The sequence below is a fragment of the Nicotiana sylvestris genome, chromosome 11 (assembly GCF_000393655.2).
Source record: "Nicotiana sylvestris chromosome 11, ASM39365v2, whole genome shotgun sequence".
In the NCBI taxonomy this organism is placed as follows: Eukaryota; Viridiplantae; Streptophyta; class Magnoliopsida; order Solanales; family Solanaceae; genus Nicotiana; species Nicotiana sylvestris.
In genome coordinates, this window is record NC_091067.1 from 12,584,596 (window position 1) to 12,605,369 (window position 20,774).

Sequence of the window (20,774 nt, forward strand, 5' to 3'; positions counted from 1 at the left end):
CTTCCTATTTATCCAAACCTTGGTGGATAGAGTTACTTCGTACTTGTTACTTGTAGGAGGTAGGTGGCGGATAGCCCGTGGAATTAGTCAGGTGCACGCAAATTGGCCGAGATACCATAGTTATAAAAAAAAAAAAAGGGCAAAATTAGTACACCATCTTTGGACTTAGACTCAAATGAATCCATGTCTTTCACATGGAGCACCTTTACACCATCTTTGGACTTTAACTCAAATGAATCCATGTCTTTCACATGGAGCACTTTCAGTATGTGGATGTTCTCTCTTCTACTTTTCTTTCTTCTTTTGTTTTGTTTGGTTTTGGATCTTTATATATGGAATAGTTGTTTCTGCTATTTGCAATCTGTAAATAGAAAGTGAAACTCATGTCTGATATTTTATTTTTTTTAATCCCATGTGGATAAAAAAATTAAGTTATTTGGATCAAACCTATCTTTTTATGGCTCGCTTATGTTATAAATTATTTTAACGAAAAAAGGTCAAAATTACCACAGGACTATTGGAGTTGGTACAATAATACTCTCCGTCCACCTATTTTGTAAAATTTATTCTCACCGTTATCTTTTCAGCTCAGGACTACCCTTATGACTAACAACCCTGTTTGGTAAAAAAAGAAAAATTAAATTAATTTCACGTGTCATCGTCTCATTAATCTAACTTAAACCCACCCCAAATTAAAATAAACCCACCCGCTTCCAAAGAACTGTCAAGAAAAATACTTTGGGGGGAGGGGAGGGGAGGGGAGGGGAGGGGGGGGTATTCCAAGAAGAACGCACAAACGTTGGGGGGAGGGGGGAGAGATTGATAAGGTGATGCATTTGTTTTAGAAGAAGATGACGCTTGCAGAAGGAGAACAGCAATAAAAGTTAGTTTTTTTTTGGATGTGGGTGAGTTTATTTTAATTTGGTTGGGTTTCAAGTTAGTCCAATGAGACGGTGACACGTGAAAATTGATTAAAGTTTTTTTTAAAACCAAACAAGGTTGTTAGTCATAAGAGTAGTCTTGAGCCGAAAAGAAAACGGTGTTGGTAAATTTTGCAAAATAGGTGGACGGAGAGTATTATTGTACCAACTCCATAGTCCACGAACAGTTTTAGCCCTTTTCCGTTATTTTAAATATCTATTTATATTCGATATGATTGCGGCAGAATTTTTGTGCGATCAGTTAGCTTCAATATGCGTTTCGATTCATCATTGTTGGATCGAGCTGAATTTATTACAGGTAGTTTCTAACATCCTATTCTTAGTTTAAACAGTAGATCGTGTCGGCTAGACTGTAACTGTAAATTTTGAGTCAAAATGAACAGTAGCTAGTTCTCTGGAATAATCTTATTCTTATTCTTTACTTGTTTTGTCATTGCTATTGTTACTATTGTTTTTCCTTGTTTGATATTATTGTTCTTTAAAATTTTGACACAATGACAATCAATCCGCAATTTATATGTTACATACATAACTCAAAAGATCCTCTAACTTATGAACTCAAGTAATAATGTTTCTGAAGTATCCGTCCAAAGCTAGAAATCTGCAGCATCTTTTGTCCACGGGCGGATTTAGGGGCGGAAGGGCCTTCGCCGAAAAATTACACGGTATATATAAGGTAAAATCTGATTTTTACTTCTGTATATTTGTTTTGAATCCCCTTTATACCGCCCAAAAGCATAGCTTAGTGGTCAAGGGGGTTCAAAACTTTTGTAAGATCATTGGTTCAATTCCCACTAATTACAATTTTTTAACTTTTTCCGTTTTTGAACCCCTTAGCGAAAATCCTGCCTCCGCCGTTACTTTTGTCTTGCCATATCAAACCATACAATGACCAACTTATTCTTCTAAGCTAATCTATTTTTCCCTTCTACTCATGGAGAGTTAAGCGCACTCACGAATGGTATAAATACGACAGTTGCTTTGGCATTGCTCATATCAGTGGACAGTGGCTTATATCTATGTGGATCTTACCAAAAAAGGATTAAGTTATTTCAGAAAATATATTCAATTAATCCCATCTCTTTTACCCATTAACATCTTAAAAGTTTTCATAAAACTTTTATCACTTAGTTTTGAACTTTTTGGGACTTAGCGCAAGAAAAGTGATTACTAGCAACTGAAAAACTAGTCCCTAAAAATCTGATTCATGGGTCCATAGCGACCAAAATATTTTGTCGCTACATATGTTGTAGGCTCCGCTACTAGAAGTCAATATCGACAAGGTTCAAATAACTGGTTCCTCAAGCCCAGTGAAATTCTACTAGTGGGGTCTGGAGAGGGCAGTGTGTAAGCAGACCTTACCCCTATCTCGAGCGATAGAGAGGTTGTTTTCGATAGACCCTCGGCTGAAGAAGACGAAAAGAGACAGTATATCAATACCATCAATAAACCTTAGAAAGCAATAACAGCATCACAAGAACATGGACGAAAAGCAAAACAATAATTAGTAGATAAAGCTCTGCAGATTTTTAAGAACACGTTTTTTTCAACCCTAAAAAGCCTTTAAGGACAAAAACTAAGGTGGCAGGGCATGAGCATTATTGATCCCTAAATTGTCTATTTTAAGCTATAAGAAAATTGCTTTCTAGCATTCCACGTTTAGTAATGAATTAATATTCCTTGTCCCTACCATATGAGCATGATTGTCAGCTAGTAGATACCTTATAGAATTAGTCGATATATAACTGGCTCAAATATTATAATTCTAAACAAATAAATAAATAGAATTAAATGCTTTAAAGGTTAACAAATTAAGATACTATAAAATTATTTGTCAAATGTTATCTTGATGCCATAGTGTTTTTTTTCTCTTTAAATTGTGGTAAATATCTTAGTGGTAATGATACAACACTATCCTCCCCAAACTTCACTTATGGGATTATACTAGGTTGTTGTTATTGTTGTTGTTGTTTATCTTAGTCGTAATGATAGTTTAATTGTGATGTATCTCTATGTGTCTGGGTTATTTTCACCTGTCAGTTTTACTTGTCATGTTTGGCTTTTTCACACTTCTTATGAAAACGTTGAATAAAAAGGTTGAACAAAAGGATAATTTGACTAAATTGTTCTCATTTATTCTTTTATCTCAATTTATTACTATTCTTGCTTTCATTATATTAATCTCTCTCCACTTTTATCCGAGTAAGTTAAAGGTGAACAAAAAAATTAATTCTTTTTTAATTTACGAAAATAACAAATATCTTGGACCAATTATTTTTAATAACTATGACCATTAAGAAAGATCGGAGCGAGTAATTTGTTGTTAATATATAAGGGAGCTCTTGCGCACAAGTATGCTTTCTGTTTTATATGGCACCATTTTTAGAGGTGTGTATTTCAACCAGCTATGCAGAGTTGTTTATGTTTATATATATATATACACCAAAGCGCACTACCACCAATACATTTGACAATAATGTGCTTTTCAATAATTTTACCGGTAATAAAGGCGCAGCTCGGTGCACAAAGTATTTTGTATTCACACGGAAGAAGGGCTGCACCCTAATCAAGTGTTAATGGCTGCTTCCACGACTTGAACTGTTGACCTATAGATAACTTTAATGTTGCTCCGAGACCCCTAATATCTTGAGCAATTGCTGCTGTGTGATAACTAAGCTCAAAGAAAGTGGTTTGTACACTTGGAAGATCTATGGTGGTGTGCCCATTGGTCTGAGCATGTCACTACCAAACAGTCACTTTTGTGTCATTTTATTTAGATGTTGGCCACATTTTTCAACATTAGACCAGTTATCTGAAATTCGAAAGTGGCCATACACGGTTTGAAAATTCAACATTCAAAGCCAATAATCAGACCACAATTTTAATTTTAAAAATGTGACCAATTTCTAAGTATAAGGCCACAGAAGTAATCACCAGCTGTAATAAAGCACTATCGACTATGTTGTGGTCTCCGCCCTTATTAGTAGTAGCGACCACCAAGTAACTTCCAGCTAATAAAAAAATGGATAAGTTATCCGATTCGACTCATATTTAATACGGATAAAAAATGGGTTAACCGGCGGATAATATGGATAATTATATTATCCATAACTTCTTGCATATAATCACTTTTGGAAGAATTCTTGTTCTCCCAAACTTGAGGAACCTCTAATTTGAGATTTTACAAATGTAAAAGTTAAACCCAATAGTTATCTATTGGTTATCCGTTTTCTTAATGGATAATATGGTTCTTATCCATATTCGACCCGTTTTTTAAAAGTTTATTATCTAACCCATTTTTTAGTATGGATGGTTAACTATTTTCTTTTAACCATTTTGCCACTACTAGGCATGAGCATGATTGTCACCTAGTAGATACCTTATGGAATTAGTCGAGATATGAACAAACTGGCTCAAACAATATAATTCTAAACAAATTAAACAAATAAATAAATAGAATTTAACGCTTTAAAGGTTAAAAAATTAAGATACTATAAAATTATTTGTCAAATGTTATCTTCATGCCACGGTGTTTTTTTCTCTTTAAATTGTGGTGGATATCTTAGTGGTAATGATAGTTAAATTGTGATGTATCTCTATGTGTTTATTTTTACCTGTCCGTTTTACTTAGGAATTTTTGGCTTTTGCACACTCCTTATGAAAACGTTGAATAAAAGGATAATTTGACTAATTGTTCTTGTTTGTTATTTGATCTCAATTTATTACTATTTTTGCTTTCACTATATTAATCTCTCTCCACTTTTATCCGAGTAAGTTAAAGGTGAATAAAAAAATTAATTCTTTTTTAATCTACGAAAATAACAAATATCTTGGACCAATTATTTTTATTAACTATGACCATTTTCAGAAGTGTGTATTTCAACCAGCTATGCAGAGTTGTTTATACTTTTTATATTGTACAAAAGTGCACTACCACCAAAACATTTGACAATAGTGTGCTTTCCAATAATTTTACAGTTGATAAAGCGCAGCTTGATACACAAAGTATTTCGTATTTACCCAGGGTTTAAGGAAGGGCCGCACCTTAAGGGTGTGATGTAGACAGCCTACCCTAATACAAGCGTTAGTGGCTGCTTCCACGACTCGAACCGCTGACCTATAAACAACTTTAGTGTTGCTCCGAAACTCCCCTAATATAACTAAGCTCAATAATAGTGGTTTGTACACTTGGAAGATCTGTGGTGTTGTGCCCATTCGTCTGAGCATCTTAAGCGTTAACACTACCAAACAGTCACTTTTGTGTCATTTTATTCAGAGGTTGGCCACATTTTACAACATTAGACCAGTTATCTGAATTTCGAAAGTGGCCATACACGGTTTGAAAATTCAACATTCAAAGACAATAATCAGACCACAATTTTAATTTTAAAAATGTGACCAATTTCTACATATAAGGCCACAGAAGTAATCACCAGCTGTAATAAAGCACTATCGACTATGTTGCAGTCTCCGCCCTTATAGTAGTAGCGAACACAAGTAACTTCGTGTTGTAAAATGACAGACAGGTAATAAAACATCATATGTACGAAGAAAGTGCAACTCAAATAGAACTTTATCTGGAAAAAAGTAGAAGTGCCCAGTTGGCTCATTAATTCGTAGATGGATAACCTCTAGAAAGGATCTCCCTTTAAAGGAAAATAAATACCGTTGTACCTACACTCGGACTAGAGCCCTTATTCTAGGTCGATCTACCACCAATATATTCTACATAAACTTGGCTCCAACACTGGAACGAACCTGCTGTGAGAGATTTATTAACCCAGAACAAAGGGCTCTTGGTGAGCCTAGTGGAAAAGTAGAGTTAATTTCTGAAGAGATTGTTTGATTGGGAAACAAGTTATTCCATGATTAATTATTTCGAGATTAGTTATCTCACCCTCTCACGGGGATAAAAGAATATTACAATACCTCGATAACTAAACCCGAAATTAGTTATACCACGATTTTATCCCAACCAAACATGGGATAAATTCATCTCAAATTTAATCCCGTGATTAATTATCCATTATCCCTCGTAGTGATATCAAAGGAGAAAAGCGCAAAAAAAGCTCTACTCTAAGGTCCGTTGGGGCTTTAAGCGCAAAGCGCAAATAAAGGGTGAGCTTTAACGAAAAAAGGCGTAACTGGAGAAAAAGTAAAAATATGTATATGTAGTCCAATGCTAATAATTATAAGCATGAATAACAAATATATGACAAAGAAATTGGAAAACAATTACGATAAAGTGAAATATAAATTATTTAATATCGCCTTTTCATGATTACACTCATTGTCAAGGAATATTATGCCTTGGAGCCTTGATGAGATACTAAAGCACCCTCAAAGCGAGGCGAAACGCTCAACATATTTTGAGCCTTGCTTTAGGGCTTAAGCGCCTCTTTGACAACACTGAACCCTCGTACCAAACGAGCCCTAAACGGTGACTCAAGTTCCTGTAATTAAACAGTAAACTCACTTATGGAGATTGTGGGTCTTCTTGTAGATCATGAAAAATTAGGTTCAGTAAATTTTCAAGTAAAAGATAACATTTTAAAGCATAGAGCACAACCAATATGCATTCTACCAACCAATGAAGCTACAGTGACTATCATGCAGGCATTTTCAACATTAAAGAATTTAACAAAACTTGAGGAGTTTATTGCCTTTATCTTCCAAATATCCTACAAAATGACAATAATATGGCAACAACAAGAATGACCTGGACATCTGCATCTGTTTCTTGAATAGTTGTTTTTTAAATGCTATCTCTTTCTTTCTGCCCGAAAGACTTCTTCAATCCAGCTTCACTGAAGAGAACAAGTAATGTACAAACCAGAAAGAGGAAAGGAACCCGACTGTGCCTGTCGCGAGCATGATGGCCAAGACCATGAAGAGGGAATATCCGAGGTAAAGGGTGGCGGAAACAGGGCCGCTCAAACTCTTAAGATCGAAGATTAGATAGTTAACGGAGTACAGGAAAATGTATATAGCAACTGATCCAGAAGCAAAGAAAGATTTCCACCACCATTTCCAGTCCTCCACACAAAGATGCATGTAGGTCAGAACAAGAGACACCTCGGCACAAACGACGACAAGGAGGATCATGACAATGAGGAGGAAACCAAAGACATAGTATACACGACCCATCCAAAGACTCGACATGATGAAGAAGAGCTCGATGAAAAGAGTACCGAAAGGAAGGGTACCTGCACCCAAAACTAAGAGCCAGGATGGATACTTTTGTGGGGGGATTTCACGCGGGATTTGGTTGGTTCGGACAGGATATTCAATGTGAGGAGCCCTCGCCCCAAAATAACCACCGAGCAGGGTTAGAGGAACTGAAATGCAGAACCAAAGTAAAATGAGGACGACAAACAGAGAAAATGGAATGGCCCCTGTGCTGTGACTACCCCATAGCAGGAAGTTCAATGTGGTTAGAATGAAAAAAGCAACTCCGGGGAAGAAACAAGCAGCTTTCCATGAAACTGAAACCCAGCCCTTGTGATTGCCACAGAAGATTGTCCTCCAAAGACGAACAGCAACATAACCAGCTACAACCCCAAGAATCATATAGAAGAATAGCATGCCTGTAATCAACGTTCCACGAGAAGCTGGGGACATAAATCCGAGGGCAGCAAACATGATAGTCACAACACCCATCCCTAGGATTTGAACTCCGTCACCAACCATCACACACAAAAGTGCTGGATTACTTGGAGACCTGAAAACATCACTCACTACGAGTTTCCAACCGGATAACTCCTCGTTCATTTGGGCTTGAGCCTCTTTGTCGAGTTCCTCATACCTAGTCAGATCCCGCCTGACGGTTCTCAAGAAGATTACGAGCACGATTCCAGCCAAGAAAGTGATCACCATAAGTGAGTTAAGGATAGAGAACCAGTGCACCTTTGCACCTTCCATCTTCAAATAAGCATCCCATCTTGACGGCCACTTGATATCACTTTCCACAAAGTTCACCTCATAAGTAAAAGACACAGGCTCATTTTCTTTAATAGCCATGGCGACTGTTGTAGGATCGCACTTAATTGGAGTCGGGTACTTATTGTACAGTTTCAAGTTCTTGGCTGAATCAGGGGTATGCTGGACACTACAAGGAACAACCTCAAACCCAACAACTTCGTAACCAGGTGCCTCCGATCCACCATTTCCAATCGTCGAGATCACCTCAGCTGCATCCCCAGTACCCATCACCCGAGCCACATTGGTCTCCTCATACTTATGAACAAGAACAGTAAACTTCAAGTGATTAAACACATAATATGTATCTTGAATCTTAATCCCAACAGGATAACCCGTCCACCTCAAGAAATAACCTTCCTTCCTCGTATAACGAATAGCAGGCAAATTATCAAGAATCAAATTCACTTGATACATCTCATCAATCCTCTTCTTTAAAAGCTTAAACTCCTCACCAGACAAAGGTTTAGTTTGACACAAGAAAATCTCGGTCTCATTCGTATACATCTTAAACCTATAAGGAGAATTCTCAATCCTATCACCCATAAGAAGCTCACCAAGATTCTCAGCACTATCTTTAATACCCTCTAATGGTTTACAAAAAGGCAAGCTATAGTAACTATAAGGCAACTCAGTGTCAATTGAGGTCAATGAATTGACTTTAACATTCAAGAAATCACCAACCCCATATTTGTGAGGGTAACTACCAGGCAGATAAAACCCATGACCCAATTCAAATACCAAGCAGATTAACAAAACACAAATCTTGAATTTGTCTAAAGATCTCATTTTTAGTTGTTTCTTGATCAGATCTGTAGGTAAAATGGCAAGATCAAGTTTTCAAGTGGGGTTTTACACAAGATTCAAGATTCAGTCTTATAAACAAGAACATTTACAGAAAAAGAAAATGATAAGGAATATTAAAGGTTTAGATGAAAAATGCAGAGATCTAACTCACCTCCAAAAGGGATTCTGAGCAGAGATTGTGGAGCGACAGAAGAAGAAGAGATCTGTAAGTCAAGAATTTATATGAGCAGAGATTGAGGGCCCACTTGTAAAATGACTGACCTATGTCCTAATCAATAAAATGAAGATTCCAGTCATCTAGTGGGCATTTGGACATTATATTGTTTGTAAATATAAATAAATAAACAAAATTATTCATAAAACAATATTTGGACAAATTACATTTAATATTATAAACTTCAACTAAGTTAAATTTATATTCAAATACAATTTCAATTTCTAAATAATTGTCTGTAACTGCAACTTTGGAAAATTGCTTTTTTTTTCAATTTAGCTAAATATTAACTGTTGAAAAAGAAAAACATAGCTAAATATTATATTGACCATATACAATAACAACAACAACCCAGTAAATAAATACATAAAATTATTCACAAAACAATATTTTCATTTACAAATTAGATTTAATATTATTTAAACTTCAACTTAAATTTATATTCAAATACAATTTCAATTTCTAAATAATTGTTTGTAACTGCAACTTTGGAAAATTGTTTTTTTTCTTCAATTTCAGCTAAATATCAACTGCTGAAAAAGAAAAACAAAGCTAAATATTGTATTGATCATATACAACAATAACAACAACCCAGTAAAATCTCACTAGTGGGGTTTGGAGAGGGTAGAATGTACGCAGACCTTACCCCTACTCCGAAGGGGATAGAGAGACTATTTTCGGGAGACCCTCGGCTTAGAGACAATAAATCTGTGACAACAAAACCCGAAAAATAATATCAGCAACGTGAGAGACAACAAATAAATGGAAAAGCAACAAATATTATGTAAAAGTGTGAAACACAACATAAATCACTAGCAGGGCTAGATAAAACACTATCACACTCGTCGGTATAAAGAGGGAAACCGAGACAAAGGGGAAAACCGCTCGACTACCCTTAACCTGCAACCCTAATGCTCGACATCCACACCTTCCTATCAAGAGCCATGTCCTCGGAAATCTGGAGCCGCACCATGTCCTGTCTGATCATCTCGGCCCAATACTTCTTAGGCCGCCCTCTACCTCTTCTCGTACCTGCTAAAGCCAACCGCTCACACCTCCTAACCGGGGTATCTAGGCTTCTCCTCTGCACGTGCCCGAACCATATAAGTCGCGCTTCCTGCATCTTGTCGTCCACTGGAGTCATGCCCACTCTCTCCCGAATATCTTCATTCCTAATCTTATCCAGCCTAGTGTGCCCACACATCAATCTCAACATCCTCATTTCTGTTATTTTCATCTTCTGGATGTGATAAAATTATTGACCATGTAGATATGTCTTATTTGATGTGATAAAATTATCTAGACAGAAATAGGCCCCTAGAGGAGGGAAAACCATGTAAAATATGTGGGGAACTTGGATGGTATTGAAATGTTGTATATAAGTGAGGTGGCAAAGAATTGCAATCACTAAACTGTAAGTTTTATTTTAAAAGTTTTCATTTGTTTATATTTCAAAGACAATTAGATAAGATTAAAAAATAACCACATTCGCTAGAAGATACAAGTAGCATGTATGGAGGATAAAATGAGAAAATGTCACTTGATATGGTTTGATCATATCATGCGTCGACCTACAGATGCATCGATTTATAAATATGAAAATATGGTGAATGAGGTATTAAAAAGGGACGAGGTAGACCCTAAAATCACATGAAAATAAATTATCTATAAAAAAATACAAATCCTTGAAATCAATGTTGGCTTAGCCATATTGATAGAGCACAATGGAAGAGAAAGATCCATATATGCAATATTCACTAGTTGGATAGACTTGGTAGAGACTTTCAAATTTCAATATTATTATTATTATTCACGTTCACTTTTTTTAATTTTGATTATGATGATGATATGAGTTGAGCTTAATGAAAGATACGAGGATTCTTATTGTCGACCCTAATTTGTTTGGGATTGAGACATTATTGTTGTTTATCTTCCACACTCTCATTTTCTCTAATCATATTCATAATTACTTAATGTGTTATGAATACATTGAATGTGTATTCCTAAATATTCTTATGCATTGTATCATCCAAATCTTAAATACGTCACTTATGCTCTTGTAACTTTCGCATCCATATAAATAGAATATTTTTGATCCTGTAAAAGAAACAAATAAGTGAGATTACTACAAGTAAAGTTTCAAAGATAATTGACTTTTGGCGTAAAAATTTGGGAGGCGTAAAAAGGAAATACGACAGACACAGGAATTGAAATAAACTAAACGGAATGCTGCTTAGATATTGCAATAGCTCGATTTTGATTGTTTATCCTTTCCTGCGCTTGTTTTGTGTTTAAATAGCTATACTATATTATTAAAAGCACGAAGACCCTTAGCGAAATGTCGTTCGCCTTTTTTGCCCTTTAAAAATAGAGTTCACAATGAATAAAATAGTCATTTTATTAATTTTCTAATATTTAGGATTTTAAAATCAACTAAAACTTTAGTTATTATAATAGGAAATCCCAATATTTAAGATATTAAAATCAACTAAAATTTTCCTTTTATAATTTAAAATCCTAATATTTAGGACCAAATATAAGAACTAATTCTGACATTGAAATACGTTTTAGGAATTCAAATTTCAAAGTATTAATGTCCCGCCACTAAGCATTAAATTGGGATTCTAGACATTAAAGGCAAAAAAAAATGAGACGAACTATTACTACTTTTTAATTTGAAGAAAAAAACTACTATTATTAATTCTTCTTTTTATTTCTAAGTACTATCGATATTCTAAAAGTCAAGCTAGATGAGAATTAGAGTTAAAATAAGCCAATATATAATTAATATAAGGGAATTAATTTCTACTCCCTCCATCTCAAGTTATTTATCGTAATTCTAAAAATAGATATTTCAAATTATTTGTCATTTTAGAAGTAATTGTTTCAAACTAATTTGTTTTTGTTATATTCTTAGTAGTAATTGTTCTTGAAGATGGAGATGACACATAAATTAAGTAAATGTTCAACGAAGAGATATTATATTTATGACATAATAAGGGTTAAATAGTTAAAAACATCCTTTGAAATAATATTTTCTTTAGGTGTTTGTAATAAAAATACGATAAATAGTTTAAGACAAAGGAAATATTTATTAGTAATCAAGGGCATTTAAATAGGTAAAAAATGGTGAACTTATTAGTTATATGAAACATTTATTTTAACAACAAGAACGTAACTCCAATCAAACATAATTGATCAATGTCAGAAATCATATCAATTGGTAAATAAAACGATTACCGTTACAGATGTTAGTACTGAAGTTGCACTAATCAATAAACTCATGAGTTTACTAGCAAAATTAACTAAGTTCTGGTTGGTGGAATTGTATTTTCTAAAAGATGAAGACAGTAAATTTTATTTATATTTGACATAAAAGAAAAAAATAGAAAAAAAAATTATAACTCACAAAGTTAAAATCATGTATCAAAATTATTTAAAATCGAAATAACTCACAAAGTTAAAACCATGTATCAAAATTATTTAAAGTCGCCAATCGAAAGCTATATTTTTTAAATATAAAAGGACTAAAAACAATTAACATTAGATCTTTGTTTAATTTTAACTATATGTATTGTGCACAACAACAAAAATGTACACGGATCTATCTATCTATCTTATTTTAATAAGAAAAATATATTATGCAAATTAAAATAGAGGAAGTAATATTTATATTTTCTAAATTTAGCATTCATTGATACAAGTACACGCGCAAAGCGCGTACCATAAAGCTAGTACTGAATAAATGAGTAAAAGTAGATAACAAAAGGGGCTACGTAGATATCCGACCAGCTACAATTTGAATAGAAGAAAATGAACTTAAGGGACATATAACTCAAATAGTATTTGTAACGAACTATAAAACCAATTTCCAAAATCGATCTCGTTAAGAGGAAAAAAGTAGTAGCAGAAAGATTAATTCCCCATTTGGTGTCTCTAGATCCAACCTCTAACTCAGCTCTTTAGGCCTTGTGCAATGTACAGCTTCATTCCATCAAGAACATGAAAACTTGAGACCTAATTATGATTTATTCTCCAGAATCGTAGTTAGGCACTTATAGGTTTCAGGACAACTTACAAAGTTTTAACTAATATGTCCAATCAAAGTAGAACAAAGCAATAACATAATCTACATCATGATGGGAATAAACATTTTAGTAGTTGAAAGATGATTAATGTTTATCTAACTTTGGCACCTAATCCTTGTGATTTAGGGCGTCTAACGGCAACTAATGGATTGACTATGCCTTGTGAATTTTTCCCAAGTCCCGTGCCTTCAACAAACCCCATCTTTGCCATCATCTTTGATCCAAATCCCTTTGTATGCATCTCAAATCCTGCAAATCCAATAGATGACTCCTTCCTTGAGGATTTTGCACTTCTACCGACTACTTCAGCACTCCGAACAGCTGATTTGGGTAGAAAATCCTTCTTTGCTGATCCACTACTTGTTTCTGGGATTTCAGCTCCCAATCCAAGAGCTTTTGGCCGCTGGCGCGCTTCAATAGGCTCTGATATACCCTGTCCATCTTTTCCTAAACCTCTACCTTCTTCATAACCCATTTTTGCCATCATTTTCGAGCCAAAACCTGTGGTGTGCATCTCAAATGCACCGTATTCGATTGAGTTGGTCACAACCTTCATTTCATGGAAGCTGTTGGTTGTCTCGGTTGTTTCAATAGGTTTCTCCTCAACTGTCTCAGAACGCATCATACCACTTGAAATAAAGGAGACAGGAAGAGAGGCATAGGAGCCTGTTTTCTGATCCCTTCTTTTCTTACTGCTGTCTGTACGTGCACGTGGATTTACAGAGGTTTTAAACAATTTGCTTGGGCCAGATTGTCCACCACTACCCATCGAAGACTTCTTGGCTGCATATCCATCCTTTCTCTGATTTTGTATACCGGTGACTGTGAAATCAGAATCCTCGTCACCAGCTCCTATCAACTGAATGTTCAAAAATGGAGATCCCATCGTCAGACAGAAACAGGGGTCTTTTACAAATGTTCAGACCAAATGAAAGAAATGTATTATGTAAACCAAACAATTAAACTCTTCGACAGACTGGAGGCATTAAGTAACATAACCTTGTCCAAACGAATTTTATCACTGGCAGAAGGCATAGATGTATGATGTGTCTTGGTAACTGTCACAAACCTGAAAAAGTGGAACGGCGATGACTTGAATGAGTATAATTTTTTACGATACATGTCCAAAGCCTTCAAATCAAGTGGAGGTACAAGGCTCTTTATGATTTCACATCTTCTCCTAAAAACCTTTTCCAGTAGAAACACATCTATTTAAGGCCTAGAAAATAAAGAAATGTTGGAATATTGTGATCCTTTTCTTCTTAATTAAGAAAGTTTTGGAGCACCAGGAAATACATCTGCAGTTACACACTTAGGCTTTTATACATTCTTTACACGTTAAACGGAAAGTTCCCCTCCTGATCATCATTTAAAATCACTCTGGAAAGCCTAAAAAGGGGAAAACCATCATATGCACAACTTATCCTACCTCTTCTTGCCAGAACCTTGAGAAACGCTTCGCAATCGGTATATTGCTGCTACTCTCTGAACCTGTTCATGTTCAGCACTGAGTGTCAAAACAAGTGGTATATAGTACATTGAACTCATAGAAGACACTCGACTGAATGCCAATTAATTCCATCCTTTTGTAAGTTATTGTCATAGAAGTTGGTTCGCCTTAATTATTAAAACAATGTTTCATTTTCACATAAGAAAAAGCAGGACAAGATCAAATGAGTAATATCACTATCTAGCACATTTTTACAGCTTTTCAATACAAAGAAGAAGCTTTGCTGATACTAATATTGTCTCCCTTTTTGTCTTTTTGTTTTCTTGAGCCGAGGGTCTTTCGGAAACAGCCTCTCTACTCCTTCGGGGTAGGGGTAAGGTCTGCGTACACACTACCCTCCCCAGACCCCATTAGTGGGATTTTGCTGGGTTGTTGTTGTTGTTGTTGTTGTTCAATACAAAGAAGCAGCACCAGAAGAATTTAGAAATATCGTATAAGAATTTTTCTCTGTTATATGACTTTCTTCTAAATTATTTTCGACTATACATGAGATAATACCTACTTGAGAAAAACAGAAGCATTATCAAATTGGCACTTAATGGAAATTGTTTTCGAGATACGGTGAAAATAAAGATGAAAAGTTACTGGATTACACGTAGATAAGTAAAAGACATCTATTTCCTGAACATAGGTAGGAGTTAGGACAAAACACTATACCTGAGAACAATCACGTGAATGCATAGGTTGGAAAGAAAACATATCAGCTCCATCCAAAACCATTTGTTGCAGTTTCTACAATTTAAGAGTGAAAGGAAATTTCAATAAAAAAGGAAAGAAGATTATTGCTTTTGCATAAATCTAGTCAACATCAGTTTGATTTCTTTGATTTGATGCCCTGCATTTTAACTATGGTCTACGTCACTTGGGAGATAATGATTACAATCACAAAGCAACAAATGGGTTCCCAACCCAGTTCGATGTAAAAATATACGGAGGCCTGCAGGGGAAAAAGGCAGTTTCTTGGGCATAACAGCAGCGGCCATAAAAGTCTGAAAATCATCTACAAAATTAACGAACTTAAAAGGCAAAGATGGATGCTTGTCTTTGTTCCAGAGAAACTACCACAACGACCCAGCTACAAAAGGAAATCATATGAAAGGGGATATAAAATGACTCAATGATTATCCAACTGCAACTTAATTCACACCATTATCATCTGCTCGCCAAGCTGTTAAATCGACTACTGAAACGGACAAAACTATATAGAAATAGAAAGAGGAAAACATGAAGACACCAATCAACCAATCTACCAAAAAAGGTTATGCCTTCATGTCAGCATATAGGCGATCCTCATAGACCAATTGAGGAACGATGGTTCAGGAACTTCTCAATACTGATGTTAGAGAACTTCAGACGGTGACATTTTTTATCCTCATTAAAATATCATTTAGGCAAGAGAATGGTGTTTTCTATTCCTTATTCCTTTAGCTATTCAGCGAGGTACTTTCATTTCAAACTTTTTTCTTATCCTGAGTCTAGAACAGAAGAGAAGAGAAACTGTCTTAATTTAATTAGGAACCTCCTACATTTCCCAGCCTACAAGTATTTGCAGAAAAATTTGGTTATAACGCTCTGTAGTATATCTGGATTCACTTATGACCTAGTTTCGACTCACAAAGATATTAAACAAATTTAGCGAAATAGAAAGAAATCAAACAAATAAAATTTTGTATCTAATGCACCAAAAACCTTCGATGCTTTCTGCTAAGCCTTCTTATTTTCTTTATTTCTGGAAACAAAGTCCAGGATCATGATTTCAAATGCTTGTCATTAATTCCAGAAAAAGCTTTCACAGGCTACACCATATCCCAATATATTCTTCCATTATGTTCGAACCAATTAAAGAATCATAAGAGTTGTCAAAAAGAGGGATCTGCATAGGAGCAAAGCAGTTAACACAATCAAGTTGGTGGAAAGATTGAAGCCACAAAAGACTAAACATTGAGCAAATGCAAACATTTTCAAGATCTTACTGAATTTATCTTCTGAAGATCAACACCTCGGCGGAGCATTCTCTCTCGACGCTTCAAAGCCATCATCTCCTTGCGATGTTTCTTCTTAGCACCTGAAAACATAAGCTAGGAGTATATACAGTGGAGTTGAAGGCACATGGTCAATACACAAAAAGAAGTGAACAGAGAAAATAATAACAAAAGCATGGAGTGAAAATTCCAGAGGAACGTTATCCTCTTGCAACCCAAGAGAGTAATAAGATATAAGTACTTTAAATTAATGGCTAAGCATAAGCAAGTTTACATGTGGACAAAGCATATTGTCTCAAGTTGGTGATGGGGCAGACATCTTTACCTGGAATCCTCCCGAAATGTTTACTCTTCTGAGACTCAAACGGCCAAGACTGAGGAAATTTGGCAGCATGTTTCTTTTTCCCTGAAACTGTTCTCGGATCCTTTACAAACATAAGGCCTTCCAAATCAGATCCCCGGACATGCTTGGAAGGAGTAGATTTCTGACCTCCTCGGTACTTCCTCTCTGTTTGAGGCTTCTTCTTCATTCCGTACTCCCTAGAAGCTTCCTGAAGATCAATCCCACCCAATTTTTCTACGGTTTCATCAAAGCTATCATCAGAACCGCTACTAGGAACTTGTCCAACCAACTGTTTAACATCAATAACATTGCTCATGCCACCAGTGCTTTCGTAATAATCTGCGGCAACCTCTTCGTCAACATCTGAATCACTATTGGATGAGCCATCACTTTCAGATGATTGGTCAGATTCTTCTGATTCTGAAGAGCAAGAACTTCCATCCTCAGATGAAATGTCTTCATCATCACCATTGCTTTCCTCATCAGATAAATCATGAGTATATAGCCTAAGCCCCCCAATAGACAAAAATCCCTCATTTTCCACAGGAGATGATGTCTCAGCTGGCAGGTCGTTGTCCATCTCGACATCAGCACCACCAGGGAAGTCGCCATCAGCATCCATATCCTCCTCAAAGGATGAAGACTCAAAAGAAGGATTTTCCTTCTCATCTTTGGACGACAATCCAACTCCTTCCTGTGTTGTTTCTGCATCATCATAGAATCCCAATCCTCTGTGTGAGCTCTCATCCATTGAGAAACCAGCACTGTAGTCTCCAGCATAGTCTACTTCACGAGAATCTTTAATCTGTCCAACATCTAGAGACAAAGGGGTTGTGCAATCATAAATACATCCCTCATTTTGAGGTTCCTTATTTGGGCCTTCATCTATGAAAGCAACAATCTGAGTTTCCTTCGTATCAACCAAAAGAATAGGCTGTTCTCGATCCAACTTGTCATCTTTTACTCCCTCACTATGCACTGCATCTATCTGGAAAAAAAGAAATAGATAATATCATCAGCAAAATTTTTTGTAATTTTTATTTTTATTTTATGATAGGAAATTGACCAACGATAAACAAATGTAAACAGTGGAAATGCATTCTGAAAATTGTTACAATATTGTCAGGAAAATACCCTCGAAAATGGATAAATAGCCCACAACCGAATTCCATACTCGATCAACTTGAGGAAATGCTAATCCTTAATACATACTGGGCAGATAGTTAAGCAGAAAAAAATTTATAACGCTAAAAAGAGTCTTACCATCCAAATCCATCAGAAAAAATAATTAGAAAATCCAATTTCCTAGTCCTTTTTTCTTATCATGACCAAATTTCCCGTCTTTAGCCCATAACAACTGGGATCAAGCAAATATTTGATTAAAATCCAAACTATTAAACTAGAATTGGCGTTCAGAAATAAATTATTAAACCATTCTTCAATAAAAACTCAATCTTTGACAATTAAAAAACCTAAAAAGGATAAGTTATATGCACTGACGGTGTAAGATCTATATAAGAGAGACTATTAGGTGAGAATATGTTTTAGTCATGTTAGCGCTTTCGCGTCCTATGTTTGTTTAACATCCTATGTCTTATAGGAGTTGTTTAGTCTTTCAAAAATTTAGAAAGTACAATGAACTTCTAGTACTTTTTACTTTTATTATTACTTTGTTTTGTATATTATTGGCCTGAGATGAGTTTATATGAAGTATCATGATCAGCGAGGATTCATAAAGCCGATCCCGACCTGTTTGGGACTGAAGCTTAGTTGTTGTTGTTGCACTATTGGTGTAAAATTTCTTTACGCGTGATAGCAGGTTAGTTACCATCTTTAATATTTATCAAGAGGTTTAAATGTAATTACCTAATAAGTGACCTGACTTTGCAAATAGTTTTTGCACCGTTAGTTCATAATACTTGAACTTTAACCTATCCATTCCTATAACCCTAGCAACAGCTACACATCATCACATTTATAAATAAAAAAAACACAAAGAAAACAAAACATACCACTGAATCTGCAGAAGGGTATATATAACGAATCTCATTTCCTCTACTTTTCTTTGATTCGCTCTTTGAACTCGAAGCATTCTTCGAGCTGCTAACAGCTGTATTATTACGATCCCTTGAATTACTTCCATTTCCACTCTTCAAATTCCTCCCTAAATTCCCAAATTAAATAAATAAACAATTACAGTTTAAATTCAAAAGTATATACAAATGATTCAGAAAGAAAAAAAAAACAAGAACCTCTTGAAGGAGGAGAATTGTAAACGGCCCAATCAGATAAGACTCCGCCTTCAACGAACAAGCCCCGGCCCGAATAAGATGGGTTCCTGGGCTTTCGGGTTTTGGCTTTATTGGAGCTTTTTCTGTTTTTTCCTCCCATTTTTTGTACGTCGGCGAACGCCGTGAACGACGGAGAGAGATAGCGGAGCTCGGAGATGAGTTTTTTGATCGTAGATTGAAGAAAAGGGTAAAAGAGGGTGAAGAGGTTGGATTCAGTGTGATGAGGTGTTCGTCTTCTTGTGTGAGGTTGATCTGAAAATGCCAAATACATAAACAGCCCCTTAACTTGGTATCGTTTTTCACCTAGCCCCCTCAACTATGCCTCGCACCTATTGGCCACCTGAATCAATTACATAATGTGCCTATTGAGCACAATTCACTCATATTTTTAAAAAACTAGAGCGCGTGTTTTTAATGTTGTTTAAGATGACTTGTTCAACATGCCATCGACGAGACCGTAACCAAGGCATATTGACATGCAAATAAAAAATACACACTCTAACTTTTCAAAGGATGTGTGAGTTGTGCACAATAGGCACGTTATGTATTTGATTAAGGTGGCTAATAGATCTTAGATAGTTGAAGGGGTTAGATATAAAATGGTGTCAAGCTTAAGGGGATTGTTTTATGTGTCGCCATCTGAAATGTTGTACATTTTTATTTGGGATAATTAGACTTTGATATCCCTTATGTAGAAAATATAATCCAGATTTCAAGACCACAACATAATTTATTTAGAGATATAGATTAAAAAGTAAATCTAGTTCCAAGATCTAGAAAGTTGTGAATGCAATTAGTGAAGCTAGATCGAGATGTGGAATATCTATGAACTACTTTTAGAACTATATTAATCTCGAATATGGAGTAATAGTTTAAATGTAATATAACACATTGTTGCTTGAATAGCTTATACTATTCCCCCTTTATTGAGTAGGGTTGGAATAGTATAAATGTTAGTTGTGGGTGTTATATGTAAATAGAGAAAGAAGCAAATATGATCGGAAGGAATCTTCTCCAAGATATGCTAACATTCTTCGACTGTGAAGTTAGCACGTCTTAAAGTAAGCATAAAATATCAAATATGTGAAGCCATAGAAGAATATTTGAAGCGCAAAAAAAAAGGAGGGGGGGGGGGGGGGTGTTCTTGGAGTAGTAGGAAATGGTTAGCCTCGACACTACAGTCATTTAGAAAATAACACTAATTCCTTTCGTGTCACTATTTTATTATTAGTCAGTCATTAATTTTTTTTAATATTTATAAAATAATTTAACTTTAAATTTTTCATTCTAACGATACATTTAAAATCACAAATTCTAAAAAATAAATCTTAAATTCTATGCTCAATCAAATAACGTCATAGGTGAATGTATACCATTTCGTTTCCGAGAACATTGGAGCTATGATTTTATTTTGAAATGGTTTTAGATATTTCCTTTTGATAATTAACGAATAGCACGTGAAGTCCAATTGAGAATCAAAGTCGTATATCTTAGTTTATGACATTTTTATCGTTAAACTACACATTATCTTACATAAACTAAGAGAGTGTTTGGCTAAGCTTATAAGCTGGTCAAACTGGCTTATAAGCAATTTTTGGCTTATATACGCGATTGGTAAAA

At 35.3% G+C, this 20,774-nt stretch overlaps 2 protein-coding genes and 1 long non-coding RNA gene across 3 annotated transcripts; all 3 read right to left on the reverse strand.

Moving 5' to 3' along the window:
• Positions 1 to 6,176: 6,176 nt before the first annotated feature.
• Positions 6,177 to 9,000, reverse strand: LOC138868122 (uncharacterized). The gene is made up of 2 exons (XR_011403614.1): positions 8,878 to 9,000; positions 6,177 to 6,394 (listed from the first exon to the last, which is right to left on the reverse strand). It is a non-coding gene; the product is annotated as an uncharacterized lncRNA (long non-coding RNA).
• Positions 6,578 to 8,911, reverse strand: LOC104217656 (transmembrane 9 superfamily member 11). Its single transcript, XM_070162495.1, has one exon. The coding sequence runs from the start codon at positions 8,706 to 8,708 to the stop codon at positions 6,735 to 6,737; it is 1,974 nt and encodes a 657-aa protein (XP_070018596.1). The 5' UTR covers positions 8,709 to 8,911; the 3' UTR covers positions 6,578 to 6,734.
• Positions 9,001 to 12,950: 3,950 nt separating the features above from the next.
• On the reverse strand, positions 12,951 to 19,404 carry LOC104219993 (uncharacterized). Its single transcript, XM_009770767.2, has 8 exons — positions 19,116 to 19,404; positions 18,876 to 19,027; positions 16,846 to 17,851; positions 16,512 to 16,603; positions 15,196 to 15,270; positions 14,458 to 14,519; positions 14,028 to 14,097; positions 12,951 to 13,887 (listed from the first exon to the last, which is right to left on the reverse strand). Exons 1-8 carry the CDS (start codon positions 19,252 to 19,254, stop codon positions 13,120 to 13,122), a joined length of 2,364 nt encoding a protein of 787 aa, XP_009769069.1. The 5' UTR covers positions 19,255 to 19,404; the 3' UTR covers positions 12,951 to 13,119.
• Positions 19,405 to 20,774: the final 1,370 nt, after the last annotated feature.